The sequence below is a fragment of the Centrocercus urophasianus genome, unplaced genomic scaffold (assembly GCF_019232065.1).
Source record: "Centrocercus urophasianus isolate 14NV4802_14NV808 unplaced genomic scaffold, USGS_Curo_1.0 seq_16, whole genome shotgun sequence".
In the NCBI taxonomy this organism is placed as follows: domain Eukaryota; kingdom Metazoa; phylum Chordata; class Aves; order Galliformes; family Phasianidae; genus Centrocercus; species Centrocercus urophasianus.
This window is the reverse complement of record NW_024884711.1, coordinates 14266860-14284703: the sequence shown is the minus strand read 5'-3', so window position 1 is coordinate 14284703 and position 17844 is coordinate 14266860. Positions and strand designations below refer to the sequence as shown.

At 38.0% G+C, this 17844-nt stretch overlaps 1 protein-coding gene across 2 annotated transcripts in view; it reads right to left on the bottom strand.

Annotated features, from left to right (window-relative positions):
- Positions 1 to 17844, bottom strand: part of RFTN1 (raftlin, lipid raft linker 1) — a 94995-nt gene that overhangs the window by 31402 nt on the left and 45749 nt on the right. For both annotated transcript variants that reach the window (XM_042816620.1, XM_042816621.1), the window contains one exon: positions 12206 to 12314. In XM_042816620.1, coding sequence (XP_042672554.1) covers positions 12206 to 12314 — 109 coding nt within the window. The remainder of the gene's footprint in view (positions 1 to 12205; positions 12315 to 17844) is intronic.

The window sequence follows — 17844 nt, the reverse complement described above, 5'->3', positions numbered from 1 at the left end:
AATTTTTTTTTTTTTTAAGAGGAAGTTTGTTTCTGCATCTTCCCTACCCAGAATTACCTTTATTAAAATGAATCATCTACTTCCTGCTAATGTGGTACTGTTCTAAACATACAAATGTACAGATGATACCTGATCAACAACAAGAACTTCCTCTTTCAAACCAAATTTGTACTTTCCATGTTAAATTAACTCTCAATTTTGTGATGGCAGGAATTTAACAGAGCTGTTCAGGAAGCAAAGGCAACATCCTTCAAAGGTGCTGGACCTGACTAATGTGAGCTGCTGCCTTAACAAAAGCTCATAGCTAAAACCGGAACAGGAGCCTCCATATAAGACTACTGCCAGCAGTATCCTGATCACATGGATGCGTGGCTACAAAGAAAGCTGGAACATAATGGCCTTGCTCAGAAAGGTTCCTGTGAATGTCAGCAATAGATGCATTCATCATATGCTTAAAGTTCCCTAATCCCTATTACAATTTCACAAATATTTTTCATATGGCCATTGAAAGAATTACAGATTCAGTTCATCTGTTACCACTAATCTAAACACACATCACTACATTTGTTTGGTAGGTTGCAGGGCAGCTAATTATAGAAATTTATCTTGCACGCAACTCTTAAGAGCGTGAGGATAGTACATATGTAGTAACATTACTGGTCCTGGAACACTGCTTGTCAACCCACAGCAGGTTCTCCCACGCAGTGATTTGGATGAGAACAGTTTTCACAGCTATTGGAACAACGTTACACAGTCTTTGCACACATAAAGAAAACGTGTGTGTTCTAAGGAATACCTGAAACTGAGGTTTTCCTTTGGAGGCTCTTGTTCTCCAAAGAGAGAGGATGAGAATTGAAAAGGGTCCAGAGGAGGGCCACAAAGATGGTCAGGGGGCTGAAGCACCTCTCCTACAAAGACAGGCTGAGGGAGCTCGGCTCGTTCAGCCTGGAGTAGAGAAAGTTGAGGGGTGATCTCATTGCAACCTCCAGCCTACAAACAGGAGGCAAGCCAATTCTTTACAAGGGTAGATAACAGCAGTACTAGGGGAAATGGTTTTAAGCTGAGAGAGGGACAATTTAGATTGGGTATTAGGGAGAAGTTCTTTACCAAGAGAGTAGTGAGGAGCTGGAACAGGCTGCCCAGGGAGGCTGTGAATGCCCTGTCCCTAGGGGTGTTCAAGGCCTGGTTGGATGGCGTCTAATATTAGATATGGAGGTTGGAGGCCCTGCATGTGGCAGGGGGGTTGGAGTTTGATGATCCTTGAAGTCCCTTCCAACCCAAGCTATTCTATGATTCTATGATATTCTAAAATTTATTAATCTAATAGTTTAGCAGAAAGATTACAAAAAGAGAATGTGTCTGCACTATATAGAATACACCACCTTACCTAAACCCATGTTTCAGATTCTTCTCATTACATAAGGGAGAACCAAACACTGTTTTCCGTAAAGCCAGTTTAACAGGAAACGTTACATCAACAGTGCAATGTGAGCTGCAAAGTGATGCATCAGCAGATGCAAACAGTCTTTCTTACCAACTTCCCACAAGACCATGAAGAAGCAAGCTCTCGTCATAAAGTATGAAGCCCTAACATTTTCAAACTGCTAACAACACTATTTTTTGCATCCTACTTAAGAGTTTCATTAGCAGAGAATTTTAGTTGTCTTCAGATCCAGAATGATTTACACCACTCACTATACATTCCTATCTCCTGTTACCTGTATTAGAAATATTCTAACTAGGAAAACCAAATCCCCAGATGCAGAGAAGAAGCCCAGATTCCGTACCCTGACTGGCTGTGCCCAAGAATGATGATTACTGGTGCAGCAGGGCTGTTTCTGTCAGCCACCTGCAAAGCTCTTTGCAGCTCTGCAGGCTTTCAGCCTTATCAAGTGTCCCATGCTGGTACATAGAGACAACAATGTCTGCTCACACATACCAGCCACGTGGGGAAAATACCCAGCAAAGGCTGTGTTGGCAATCAGAAAGAGGGCAAAGTGCAGGAGAAAGGAGGAGTAAAACTGAAATGGATGGAAAGAACACAGTGCTGCTCTGATACTCACCCAGAACACCCTCCAAGACCAGATAAAGACTACAATTAGTTGTTTTTATGTGCCACCTCGGAGAACAAACAGGAAAAGTGTTCACTGTTCTGCAGCATATTAATAAATAAGAGCAAAAAGCAGAAGAAATGCATCTCCACCACATGCCACATAAAAAAAAGAGAAAGATAAAAATGCCCTTACACTTAAGGGATCCATACTAATTTCAATTATTTTATTGACAGTTTTTTCCATGCTTTGCAGATGCCACATACTTGTTCTTTATATTTAGGGAAAACCCTAAAAGGGAAATTCCAACAAAACAAAACAAAAAAAATTAAAAATTCTTTTGTTCTTTCCCCAGATAGGAACAGAAACATTTTTAGCGTCTCATAATGTATGGCTTGAATGGTATTAACCACAAAAACAAAAGCAGGTCTCCAACACCAAGAAGATGTTTAACCGCAGAAGCAGAACTTCACTCATTTATTTTAATTTGGGCAAAACCCCAAGAGGGTACATCTAAATCAGCCTGTAACTGGCTTCTATCAATTTGTTCTTATACCAGTTTAAAAATAGAACCTGTTTAAAGAAGAGGTGAAATTTCACGTGTACTGAAGGCCAATGCAGCTAAAGAATTTAATATCAACCCTATAATTTGCTTGATTAGAAACCTGGCATTTTCCTTAATGGGAAAAAAAAGGCAGATTTATCCTTTGCTATCTGTGAAATAAATACCAAATCTCCCACTAACTCCTCCAAGGATAAAAACAAGCAGTGTCAAATCCTGATGTCACTACCTTAATTGAATTTTTGCTGGGGCACTTGTGTTTATGTTTCTTAAAGTTTGCAAAGCATTACTGCTATTTTATAACTGTCTGACCACTGATTTTATACTGCACTTGGAGAAAAGGAACCATCAGTAGCATGAATAATGTTATGTTGAAGCAGGAAATTTATGTCCCACTTTTCCAAATATTTCTGGTTCTTTTGAAGGCTTCCTACCTAGTTAGAAAACAGCTGATGGTCTAATGCAGAGGTCTGTAACACATTTCAGATGTTGTCTGTGTTACCTGTAGCATAATCAGCTCCAAAATAATCTATTCATAGAGAGACAGATGATGTTACTTACAAATACAGAAGCTCAAGGATGCAGATATCAGGCTGATGAGAATCATACACATTTGTCAGCTTCTGTAATTGCACACAGTGAGATTCTGTACATTTGTCCCACGGGATGGCACACAGCAAATCAGGTGCTTCCAGAAATCTCAGTCTAATATTCCATCTACAGTAATACCCATACGGAATAATGCTACACCATTTAACAATGAGAATCTCTCTCTTTGATAAGGATTTTCAAATTGTTGATTTAATATGACAAATGCCAGGAACTTCTCTAAATTCTTGTATGCCAGGAACTGAAAGTTGTCAGCATGCATTCAGAGTAAAAGTAGTTTCACTAATGTAATCAGGACAATTCAGTTGGTAACAGTCCTAAATGGTCCCAAGACTTACATCTCCTGGTGATCTGGATGAAAGCTATCTTTAAAACGCTGTCATCTGAAGAAAACAGTTCATTAATAGATTTGCTACACATTTCATGATTGGCAAAGTACTGAAAAAAATTACAGCTAAAAGGGGACTGCTGCTGCTACAAAAATAACAGAAATAAACTCCATTTGGAGAAAGGACAACATTCAGGCAATGAATGATTTTCTGATGGGCAGATGCATGTAGCTGGCTCTGCAGTGAGCTAAGAGAAAGATTGCTAATTAGTCCCACTGATGGGAAAACATATGGCCTTTGAAACAATAGTTCTGAAACAATTTAGCTCAAAGCTATCTAAAACTTTTTTAAATCAAACACGAGCCATCTTAGCTAATAAAATAAATTCTTGCCTGCCTGTTTGCTTGTTGTTTTTAAAAGAATAACGTTAGAGGCATCAGATTTTGTAATGCACTCCAGAAACAAGATCACCATGTTCTTCTACCTTCTTTTTAAGATTCAAACAAAGCCCTTTGACAACTGACACCACACCAGGGATCTTCAAGCAAAAATTATTTTGTTGTTTGAGAAGAGTACTACGTACTGTATGACAGGAGCTGGAACTGGAAAAGGGTGTTTGAGACTACGGTTCTCCAATGGTGTCCTTCATTACTGCTTAGTAGTACATGTTTCATTACAAATACTAGTTTGTTCATTTCTGAAAACAGATGTTTAAACTTAAGACAGGCTTTTAGCTTATCTCTGACACTTACTGTGGATCTCACAAGCTCTTTCCTGAGAATGCAGCAACACCCATCAAGTGTTCACTGCTTATTTTAAAATCAACTAGGCTTAACTAATGTTCTGAAAGAGTTTTATTTATTACTGAACAAGTCAAAACTTCTATGACTTTTTGGAGATGCACTTTGCAGTTACAAAAAAAGGGTAACTCTGCTAATCAAATAGCAAAGCAGCAACTGGCAATCATTTCTCTATTCTTTTGCTCTGAAATTCTGCTTCAGTATTTGCAAGTTTCCAAACCACATAACCTTTCTGATGGGGATACTCTGCCACTTAAGCCTGTACTTCCTATGCATTTTTATCCTTTCCCAGTTAACCTCACCTGCTCAATTCTGAATTTGATAAAGGCAGTTCCTGTTCATGTAAGTACAAGTAAATATAAATGTAGCTTATAGAAAGAAAGTGTATCTGTATTCAGGCCTTCAAATTACCAATTATTTTCACTATCAATTACATCAAAATAGGTCATCAAGAACAAGACACTGGGGGGATGCTTTGAAAAGAGTAACCATAATCCCGCATCACTGGGTCTTCCTTCAAACAATGTTGCTGACACTATTTATATTAATAATTCCAATGAAAACCTTGACAAAAATTTTACCACTTAGGACCTTTAGTTAAGACTACTAGAAATAATTTCGTAGATCCAAGAGAAAATTAAGACTTCAAGAGCAAAACCCAAAGGCAATAATTGTTTTTGCAGTAAACAGTCCCTTCAACAGAAGCACTGATTTGACCCTGAGCTCTCACTGCTCAGTCTCTCATTTGTTGTAGAGCGGAACAAAGCACTGAACAGGGAAAAGAAAGCAAGCTTTGCAGTTTTACAACAACCTCATTGGGAGTAGACTCTGCAAATGAGAACTGAAAGCTACAAACAGAACAGGGAAAAACGTAATTAAGCAAGAATCTACTGCAACCTACTGTTACATTGAATAAAACAGAATCTACATTCTTAAGACAGCACTGCCAAGAGACATTAAGTTACAGCAAGCTGTATGTCTCCTGCTACCAGAGCCAAAAAAGAGACTAGAGGAACCAGTTACAATTCCTCTACAGCTTCTGTCAGTTATACGTTCCTTTCTGAGAACAACACAACTGTACTAAATGTACAGTGTAGGGAAGCGCAAGCACAATTGTTCAAGTGTGCAAACCATCTCAGGAGATGACAACTCCTGAAACCATACTATCAGTTCTGTGGCCTTGTGTGCAGTGTCTCCTCTCAAATTATTGTCTTATTTTAGCATCTGCTCCTTCACTGAGCTGGCAAAGGACATTGTTGGACACAGGCTACAAAGGTTCAGTGACTACAGTACCTGCCTAAAAGCCACTGTACCATACTCACTGTCCCTTTCTTACCCTAGAACTCCGGAAGGAAATTATGAATTTATTCACAGTATTTAAAATGTGGAAACATAAAGAACTCTGGGATCCCTAAAAACTGTGAGATAAGAACTGTGGTATCCCAAAAACCTGGGATAGGCTGCTATAGAACAGCCATCTAAGTTCATTCAGCCCAAATGCTTGATATATACTACCAAAAAAAGTGCCTTTAAATACAGTGTCTCAAAACCTTAATCTAGACAACTGCCATTTTCCAAATACAGTTTCAAAATGGAGACCACGACTTGCACCTGAATCTTTCAAGAGAAACTCAAAAACTAGTGTTTGAACATAAGCAAGGGAAAAAATAAAGATCTACAGTGATGGATGGTTGGACTTTGCATCTATCAATCATTTTAGCCACATGAATGCTTGTAGAACACCAGAAGACATTCCTTTCACTTAACTGTAACCAACTTGCAGCAATGCTGGTTTAGTGCATCTCTTCCCTAAGCAATAAAAAAATCAAAAGGTTCAATCAAGACTTTAAACATCCAGGTTTTAAATATGAAGAATTCACTCTGAAACTTATGGACTTCACATTTAATGTGCAGGGAACGCCTTCTTTTATCTTTTAAAGTGTTTCTTTTAAACCACATAGTTTCATCAAACCATCTGTTACTTGTAGCCAAAATTACCATTTGAACAATTTGCCCATATTTTATTTTAGCACAGTATAAAATATTATCGTGTTTATTATTTTAAAGTTATTTTCCCACCAGACAGAAGTGGGATCATTAAAAACATTAACTATATACATACTTTGCAACATCTATTTCTGTCTTGGTCAAGAGGACAGCTCTAAAATCTGCTGGGGGCAAGGGATTATGAAAGCACAACCACGCTCCTGGGAGAGTCCTGAAAATAGTTTTGCAATGTTCATGGAAGATACATATCAACAACACTCTTACATGGCTTCGTCAAAAGAACAGAAGTTGAAAGAAGCTTAACCAGGAACAGATGTTTCCCTTCACACCAGGCTGTTAAAAATACTGAACGTGCTATTTTTTACCATCTCTTTTTATATATACACTTACAAAATGCTAACAAAATGCACTTTAATAAATATTATCACAGCAGATCACAAATAACTGAGCTACGAACAGTAGCTGCTTCGTAGCTGTACTGAAGATCCAAATACTTAAAAATTAAATGGGGGCTCCGTTTGTACTGAAAAAAAAAAAAGAAAAAAAAAGAAGAGAGTGCTCCAAGATGGTTTTCATTACACAGTACCAAAGAAATAACTGCTGTATTGCTCTTTTTTGACAATGAAGGTTTTGGGGAGGGATTTTTTGGTTTGTTTTAAGGATGGAACTGATTTTAAAAGAGGTTGAGATCACATGTAGGTAAGTAATCCTAGGTAATAAACAGCACTCCAGAGGAGCTATTCTCTAGCCATAGAAGTATATTTGAACTGCTCGTTCATCTGAAGAACTATCAATGAGCAATATTAAAGATTCAGTATTTTTCCCCTTCTATCTTCTACTGCCACCTGTTCTGCCTGTATCTCCTGCAGGAGATTTCTGAACAGGTCAGCTAATACATATTTACAGTAACGAGTAATGCTGAGGAGTACGATAGCCATCTAACAAACCTTGGACTTAACAAAGCAATTGGAGCCTTCAGAGAAAAGATCCTTGTAAGATTGCAGCAACACAGACAAGAAGTCTGCTAACAGTCCAGTGCTCTTCAGAACACACCAGCTTTGTTCATTCTCAGAATGCAGAGATTAAGAGATGAAGAATCAGAAATAAAGAGACAAAAATGTGAGAAACACTGGAACCAGTGTCCTTATAATTATGAAGAAGAATAAATCCAAAAAATTCTAAGGTTTGTAATTTCTGTATTCTCATTTGCTTGCCATACTGTTACAAGCACACAAATATCTGTAAATATACAAATATGTAATATTCTGGACAATTTTGTTCTATGACACTTCCCATTTTCCATACCTCAATCTAGTTAGACGATCAAGATATTTTTCAAACTCCAAAGTTAAGAGTTCAAAATAATTTGCCATCACTTACACACACTATATGGATACGTGCCCTGTTTTGACTACATATGACAAATGTTCATTCTGATGTGAGTAAACACAGGAAATAAGTGGACAGTCAAATCTGGGTTCAATCACTCCCATGACTGGGAATATCTACTGAAAAGATTTTAAAAGCTCTTGAGAATTCACAGGCATCTTGGTATTGTATTATAGGAGAAACAGCTGTCTTTTAAATAACCAAAAACTGTTTCTATCTAGCAACTTAAAAGATGCTGAAGAACGAACCCCTCTTTGACCAGCAGTATGTAGACAGATATGTGTGTGTATATACATATAAATACAGGTATTTGTGTGCTCGTAACAGTATGGCAAGAAAAATGAGAGTACAAAGGTCTGCAATTTCCTACGAAAATTTGTAAAGTGGAAGATCCTTTCAATGCAATCCAACCTTCTACTCACCATTATTTAGAAGCAACCTGCTTTTGTACAAGGAGGACCGGTGATGACTGTTTCAGATGTCAAATTTCAGAAAAATTAAATGCTTCTTTGCAATGCATTTTGTTGGGATATTCCTTCCTAGAGTCCCACTTAACAACTGACGTACCATCAGATTCCTTGGCCCAGTTACTACTGGAAAATATATGTCTCTAGAAAATACAGGTCAACAAACTTACTGGAAAAGCCATTACAGCTGCAGGGTAACCAATAATTTCCAGGGTACTTTGAAGTATGGAAGATGTTCAGAGGACCACTTACGAAACTGGTGTTAGTGGCAGCTCTGTGTTACTAAATGAGACTGAATGCAGTGAACAGCAGTGATCAGATCTGAAAAATACAGTCTCATACAATACACTCAGAAGTATTACATGGGAGTCTCAATGACCCAAAGCTAAACTGTGTTACCACTACGTAGAGACACAAAACCAACTACTCATCTGTGTGGTTTTAGGTTTGTTGGAAGAAATAGGCCTTGTTTTTAAGTTGTGTCAAGTAAGGACAGATCAGCACAGAAAGGTCGTTCTCTAGTCAAAAACACATAGGGAAGACGCCTGCATTTGAATTTCAATTGAGATACAGCATTCTTAAACCATGCTCCTCCATGCTCATCATACTTCCCTAAGAAAGGATTCTGAGTCCACAGGGAAAAGAAATGTGAACTCTCCAATGAGATCAAACTAAAATAGTTTAACAAACAACACTTCCTTTTCACAGAACATAATTAACCAGGCAGCCGAGGATACAAAGATGTGCTTCCTAAAATTTAAGAAGTCAAAACCAAGAAGAAACGGTGGAGAAACTCTTCCATTTCCTAACCTTTCTTCAACACTGCAAGGATGTGGCAGTATGAGCAGAAGTCCTCTGCTTGTCACAGTTCTTCTAACTCAAGATTGATGTGAAAAACAAAGGTCACGAGAAACATATTTCGCATTCATATGTGACCACATACCCAAAATAACTCTTTCCTTAGGATGTCAACCCGGCTTCTTTCTCCTTGACTTGTCTCAGCAGATGCAGGAGAAACATCAGCAGATTTTAAAAAATTGTAACAGAATACACAGAAATAAAGAGCAACTAAGGAGGCAATTGAAGACTAACTACTACTTCTATAGACTACTTCTATTTCACGAGACAAGTCAAAGTATTACAAAATATGGTATCTCAGTAGCGTTTCCGACTTGCAACAGCTTCTGAATGATCTGAGCCACAGAGACCTGAAGTTCAGAAGTTTAGCTTTGCTCATTAAAACACAGATGAGCATTTTAATCTCTAGTTTTCCTGAGAGTAAAAGACAAGAGCTGGTATCAATGCAGCAGTACAGCAATTTCTTCCATTGTCCAGAATTACATAACAAACACACCATAAGATTTTTTGAGTTCTTCAGGATACAGTGAGCTGCATGGCACTTCCTAACCTAGATCCACATTGGTAAGAAGGAATAAATAAGACGTGGTGTTAGAAACATGTTTTTAAGACACAGGAAGAGTGCATCCCATGCTACTTTATGTCCTCACTACTTAACTGTGTTCTCTCTTTCATGGCTCTTAGCACAGTCAGAAGCCATAGCGCTACAGAAATTCATGGAAAGGAGTAGAGAATTTGGAGACAAAGCGCAGAAAGTTCTCAGCAGCAGCACACAGACTTGACTGGAGAGTCTTTGGCATTTCTGAAATGTAACAGTACCGAGGCATATGGTTTCAATGAGCTAAAAGCATTCTCCAGGTTAAATAACTTCATTGTTTCTTCTTTTTTATAGTAACTTTTTTATTCTTCTACATTTATAAGAGTTACAGAAGAAAAAAAAAAGTTATTACTTATTTTGCAATGGAATACAGCATCATTTTGTGTTTGCTAGGAACAAGCAGGTACTATTCAGTACAGCATTTTCAATGCAACAAAAGGTGAGTTGAGAGAAGTTGTTATTAAAATTGTATCCCTGTCCATATTACCATGTAAATGATACATGCTCAGTAGTGCATAATAAAATTATTTTTCTCCAAGTAACTTTTTCTAGTAAATTCATAGTTGGAGAAATTTTAGAAGATATGGGTATTATACTTGGTATCTTTTAAAAAATATAGTAATTTGCAATGCTGCACATGATTGCAAACCTGTGCTAAAAGCTCCTCTTACAAAAGGTCTGTGATCAAGGTTTGACTACTCAATTATAACACACTATTAACTTCAACTCTATTCCATAGTTTGAGAATAATTATAGAGTTGTTCTTTTTTGAAAGCAAGCAATTGCTCTAATAGCTTTTTGCTCCTACTTTCTTTGAAGAACTTCCTTTATTTTTTCACTTATTTTGTTTGTAAACATCTGTTTTATTTACCCTTAAGAGCAAGGGATGTTTTTGTTGCTCAGACAAATTAGTTAATAAGACAATTAATTCCTACTCCCAAACAAGTCCTGTTTCCCGAGTCGTATTTACAAAAAAGCGTTGAGACCTTCATAATGTGTTTAATCAGATATAGACACGGACACAGCACACATCTGACAGCAACAACTTCAAAGAACTTCAAATTCCTCTACATCAAATAACATCTGAGGATGAGCGACATGCTCAGCCTACAGAGAAACAGTAAGTATACATTCCAGCTATTAAAATTTAAATGATTATATCTCAAAAAGGCATCTTTATAACCCCATAATCAAATGACTTCTACCAACAGAAACATCTCCATGTCTAGAAAAGCATTTTAAAAGTCTCAGAACTGAATATTTATGGAAATAAGCCGACTCCTGGGTTGTCATCTTGTTTTGACATTAGCCAAGCTCTTTCTGAAGACTCAAATGCAAAGACTTTTCAATTGGAACGACAAAAAATTTTGCTACCTGCTGCGATAGATACTTTGACTTAAAGAACTGAAGAGTAAAATCAAACATTTTGAAACCAATACATACGAATTACACCAGTTTGACCTAAGCATAGATGCAATAACGTAATAAACTCTGAAAATAAGATTTGGAATCAAACTTTTGAAAAGCAGGAAGTGTTCAGAAAACTTCAGTTTGCTCCAACATCAAAATCTGTAAGTATGATGATGATCAGATAGTCATACAAGCATTATTTTAAAACCAGTTTTTACCATTCACAGTAAAAAGGAGAGACTGAACATGACTGTAGTCTGTCAAGCTGAGCCCCTTTCTGAACTCACACAGCCTGTGCTGAAGTCTATTTTACAAAACCTTCACTATTATCACTGCAAAATGGATTAAAGCTAAGAGGGAGGATGCCTACTCACTCTATTCTTATACCAGGTGGCTATGTCAACATAGTATTTACTGCTAGTTTTTATAACATGTAATAGGACACAACAGATGCTGCAAAATCTGAACCACGCATAGCAAATCTGTCTTCATGAAAATGGACAAAGCCTGCTAATTTCCAGTCTAGTAGAATATTTAATCATCAAAAGTAATTTTAAAAGAAGGAAACAAATTGGGAATTTAAGGATTATTTTCAATTTCCCAGTATATGGAAATTCATTGAAAGCAGTACAATTGAGAGTGACAAAGGGCTTTAGTTTACAAGTACCATCTCTAGCTGCAAACATTATGATACTAAAAAAACCTTAAGTAATCTGGGGGATTCTAGGAGTTAATAGGACTTCTAGCTATAGTACTACCAAATATTTTAACACTAAAATGAAAATGATGATACTGTTTCAATTTAAGATGTTTATGCCATCACAGGACTGTTTTCTACAATGTAACTTAGTTGGTATCATCTGTGACAGGTCACATTTCTGTGATACTACAAACCATTTTTTAATAATAGTGTGATCAATAATGCATTCTTTAAGCATAACTGCCCTTCAAGTACTTAAAATTACAAAACACCACCAAATTCTGTTGAAGTGCTTCAACTGCACAAAATGTAAATACACTCCTATTGTCAGACTGACACAATGAGTAGCAGTAACTATAGTACAAGGCATATTGTGTTTTGGTTTTTAAGGTTTTTTTTTGTTTGTTTGGTTTTTTTTTACTCACTTTCTTAATAAAATCAGGTATCTCCTTCTTGTCTGAAAGCTGGTTTACAGAGGAGCAGCACTCTACCTCCAAAATATATCCTTCACTATGGATGCCACCTTTTGGAGACCTAAGGAGACAAGAAGAAAAGCAGAATTAATTTCTCTTGTTAACACTGGATACTCAGATACCTTCTTTATAAATGTTTCTCCCAAGAAGATAACACAAAAACATCAGTTACAGCACATTCACTCCACAGCGTTCAGCACAGTGCTGATACCTTGCAACTACAGCATCCTGCTGCTTCCTAGGGAAGAAAATCACACCAGTGACTGAGCACTGTGGAATGCCTCCTGGACTTCCGAATTTCTTAACTTATGCAGGAAACGCTTTGTCAGTTTGGCATTTAAAGCCAACAGCAAGGGTGTTACACTTAGTGGCTATGTCAACGTAGTATTTACTGCTAGTTTTTATAACATGTAATAGGACACAACAGATGCATCGGCAGTGCAGCTCTCAGATCTTCAGAAAGCAGGTTCCAGCACTAGGGACTGACTGACTCTCTGGGACCATCAGGACAGCCTGAAAGATTAATGGCATCTGCATGGAAAGTGAGTTGTTTATTCCATTTTAAGTGAGAAGAGTGGCAAAGAAATCTAAAAGATGTAGAAAGTGTTCTACAAACAGTAATTAAAGGACTCTCTATCTACAATCACTCTAAGTCAACATTTAAAAACTAGGGGTAATCAAAGCAGTCTACCCTTCAGTCTTACCTAATCCTTTGTAGATGAGAAATGTAACGCTATATCCTAAATTTCTTCTCTTTCAGAAGAGGCTAACCCATAAAACAGTTCAAACCACATGGCATCTGACACTTATACTGATGAAAAATGAGTGCTGTGGAAACATGATATTGGTTGGAAGTCATCCTGAATGATACTGAGAAACAGTCAGCAGGCTTGCACTGCACAGCAGCACTACCAAAAGTCATTTTCATCTGTAGACTCCTTTACAAGGAAACTGATATGTCTGATCAATATAGAAATCTAGAGAATTAATTGTTGCATCTGCTCTTCAAGAAAACACACATAGGTATAACCATGAAAGTCAGCCTGTAATTCTTGGGATTAGTAACAAAGTAGTTATCTTAACATCCCACACTGAGCATCAACAGATGCAATCTGAAGCAAAACCCTAATTCTGGTCAGCATCCACTCGGTGTAATTGGCACAGAGGAAACAGGATGCGAGGTTCAGAAGCCTAAATTCGACTGCTGAGGAAGCAGCACAACATCAAAACAAGGATGTCACAGGCCTGCCGTGCTTAAGAAAGCATTTCTGTGTAAAAGCCTTGTTCAGAGGACTGAGACTGTTTGACACATCAAACACACGGTCCAGCTCTGAATGGTCCCTGGGGATTTCTCCGAGATGCGAAGTTACTGGGAGCAGTGAGACGTGTGGGCTGCTGACTGTAACTTTGTGTTTCCTAGGCAATGCTGCAGAAATTTCCTAGAGTGTCAGAAGACATTGTAGTTTCCACTTGATCCTCCCAGCTTCAACTGTATACACTCACCTCTCTCTTCCTATCTTACCAATACATGCACAGTACAACACTATTTCATAGACTGTGAACTGTTCTGGAACACTGAAGCCCTTTCACTCCTTGTTCTTCCTCTGCTTTTAAGGTTCTTCTTGTAACTTGTGTTCCTGTTTGTTACTCAACCACGTATAATAGTATAGTATAAAAGTATACTGCAAACTACTGCAGAAGCTGGTTTAGCAGGGGGTCCCTTCCAACCCCTACAGTTCTGTGATTCTGTGTAAACACTGCTATACATGGAAGTACTCCAAACATCTTTACATGTTTTACATAAATATTTACTGGGGAACCCAAAGGATCCCACTACTACCCCTCTTTAACAGGCACAAAGAAATTCATTCAAGCAGAAAAGATCATTTTGATATAGAGCAAAAAGATCATTTTGATATAGAGCAAAAAGATCATTTTGTGAGGGACAGTACACAAACTACAGCAACTGTGTCTAATCTTCTAGATAAAGTCCTAGATAAACTAATCCAGTCTGTGCAGATTTTCTTTCACAGATTAATGGCTTCTCAGTAACACAAACTTTTAAGAAAACCTCCCTGCTAGACTACATATATAGTATACTTACATTTTTTTTCCAAAAATCTCAATATGACTAATTGGAAATGTAGCCCTGATATTATCTAATCATCACTTCCAGATAGAAATCGAGTTTTCAAACATAAGTGTGTACAAACTAAGGCTCTCTAATGTTCAAGTGTTAATGAGCTACCAAAATGCAACTTGGTATCACAATGCAAAGTACATACAACATCAAATGGAGCAAATGCAGTTTACCAGTGTTTCAGTTTTTCTATTTTCACAAACTAGAAATGGGTTACTAGGAATGGTTAGCAAGGAACCAAGCCCTTTTCATACAAGCAATCTCATTTTTTTCCGGACTACCACCAGACCTTTACAATTGAGAGGACCAAATGTCAGCTGGGGAAACCCACGTCACTGACAGCCCCACTCCAGTTTGGTGAGAAAGCAATACCCTTAGCTCAGAGACTTTGAAACAACACAGCTCAAGTTCAAAGTTAACACAGCAAATCCTGAATGTATGTGCCGCACTATTAATGATTATTTAAAGTGAGGCCCGGGAGCAGGAAAGAATGAAACAGATCCAAAGGCACAGTCCCTCCCATTTCCACTCTTTGCCAAAATCTTTACCAAGCAACAGTTCACAGTGCTGCAAACACTGATTGAAACAAACAAAAGCTTACTAGTCTAATCATTCCAAAAGTACCAGAAGCATCGCATTTTCGTGTTTAAATCCACTGTCTATCTATAAAAATAAGCTCTTGTCAACTTTTAATGATGAGGTTTATACATGTGTAAGGTTGAGGGTAGTTCATCCTTGAAACACTCTATCTCAATTCCTCTCCTTCACCTCAGCAACTTCCTGGCCTCTCATTTCATGCAGTTTTTGGAGGACATACTTGCAAAACTACTTGAGATGCAGATGATATCGATAAAAACATGGTGATTCTTACCATAACAGCTTAAAATGACCTGTTTATTTTTCCCCCTTTAACAAGCACTTACTGTGAAACGCACTTGCTGCTTGTAAATATTTAAGAGAACAAAAAGACAATGAATTCCTCTGCTCTAGGGCTCCTGAAAATAACTGCATGAAATACCACTGCAGTTTGCTAGGAACATTATTTTACAGAATACATGTAGCAGATCCCGCTAAAGGCCATAAAGTCTTTAGGTAGCCTCACAGACATACTGTATATCACCAACAATTAGTTTTCCATGCATTCAAGTAAAATACATTCATATATGCTAAAGGGGGGTCTTCGTCCATACTGGCAGCTTATAGTGTTTTAGGAAAAAAAGTAGAAGCCTTTTATTCAGTCAAAAACAAACAAACAAACCTAGAGCTATAGCTTTTTATTCAAAGGTAATAAACAGCACTGGATTTCACAGACTGCAAAAAATTATCTTCTGAGCAAAGCCAGGTGGACAAGAACATATTTGCAGCCTCTATATAATAAACAGTGCTTTTCATACATGAGTCACAAAGCATTTCATCAATATCATAAAAGTCTCCCATTACGCTCTTTGAATATTGTTAGCATAGCCAGACGTAAGTAGCTAAATATGGGTATGAGTACATTCTAAGCTGATCAGAAGTTATATTTTTTCTTTCCTTTTTTAATTTAACGGGACTACTTTTTGGATCACTTTCCTTACAGACTATGAAGCAGGATCCCCAAAGTAAAAATCGCCAAAATAAGCCAAAACTGTTTGTATCCTGAGCTGCATTAAAAGAGGGGCAGACAGCAGGTAGAGGGGTGCGATCGTCCCCCTTTACTCTGCCCTCATGAGGCTGCATTTGGAGTACCACATCCAGGCCTGGGGCCCTCAGAACAAGAAGGATGTGAAGCTGTTGGAGCAGGTCCAGAGGAGGATATCAGATATCAAAGATATCAGAGGGCTGAAGCATCTCCCCTACAAAGAAAGGCTTCCAGGACTTAAAGGGAGCTTATAAGCAGGAGGGGGATTAACTTTTTACATGATGTGCTAGTGATGGGCAAAGGGGTAACGGCTTTAAACTAAAAGAAGAGAGCAAATCTATGTTAGATGTTAGGAAGATATTCTTTAGTCAAAGTGTGGTGAGACACTGGCACAGCTGCCCAGAGAAGCTGTGGATGCCCCATTCCTGAAGGCACACAGGGCCAGGATAGAGGGGGCCCTGGGCAGCCTGAGCTGCTGGGTGGCAGCTCCGCCCATGGCAGGGGGTTTGAACTGGGTGGGCTTTTAGGTCACTTCCAAGCCAAGCCATTCTATGATACTATAACTCAAAATAGGAATCTCTATCAAGATCACAGAAGTCAGAAGATAAATCAAAAGTGAAGTCCAGATCTCCTGACTTCATTCTCAACCCTGCACTCATATCCCCTTCTTCTGAAGGAGGAATGATGCCAGTCACATGTCAATCACCTGAAAATTAACCCAGTCATCCATAACCTGGAATCTCTTCTTAATTTTGTACCACAAGAACTTAATAGGAGGTCAACATATAAAATATTTTTAAATGAAAGAAATGGTTTTACATAAAGTTCATTTCCACCTTCTCATCATAAAATATTTCTCAACAAAAAGAGAAATGCTGAAACTAGTTTAGTTTAAAAAAAAAAAAAAAGTATAAGCTTCAGCAATTTGAAAGATTACTTTTCTTCATTTATACTTAGCAATGTCTTCCTCCTCTTTCTTTGCATCCTTCTAGGATGGAAAACTGAATCTTCCCACTATTCACTGTCTCCAAATGAACATTCAAGTTTTATTACCTTTGCTCTTCTAATTAAAAGCTTCTCAACCCAGAAAGAGACACACTGTAATACAGTGATGCTATACCTTAGAAGCTAGGATTAACAGGAAAAGCTGGTGCACAATGACCAAGACTTGTACTTGTAATACATTTTGTGAAACTTGCAAGGGAACAGAAGTGGCAGTGTGAAGGACATGGTTCCTCTGCATGCAGAAGGGAACTGTCCTGTCCACAACGAGAGAGGGAAACTACAAGTTAGTAATCATGGGGACAGATGGGGCTTTCCACTGCATTTTATACACCCTGGGCTTTTAATTGTTTTTCTTCCTTTGTAATGTATCTCATGCTTCATCTTCATTGATTTTCCAGGTTAAGGATTTTCTATCCCTGTGGATGCCCTCATTGACTACCAAAAATCTTAATCACAGCGTGGCAAATAGCTGAGAGGAATTACAGTCTACCTGGCACTATTCAGAGGGACAGAGCTTGCCGGCATGTTGGGGCTGAGGGTAGAGGGGCACCCTGAAGTGTCACTGACAAGGAACAAAATGAGGACCACAGACTTAAAAGAGTTGGGTACTGAATCCTGAACAGGACCTCTAATGCCAGTAAAGAAAATAGATAAAGTGTCTAAGATTTTCACTTATAGTTGGAAGCTCACTGGCCAAAAAATATTTTATGATGGTTGTTTCAGTAGGCTGTCATTTCCTATACACCTGTTTGCAGTTAAGCGCCACTTCATGGTAGATAAACCATTACCAGCTGTAGAGTACCAGCAACTTACACAGTAACTATT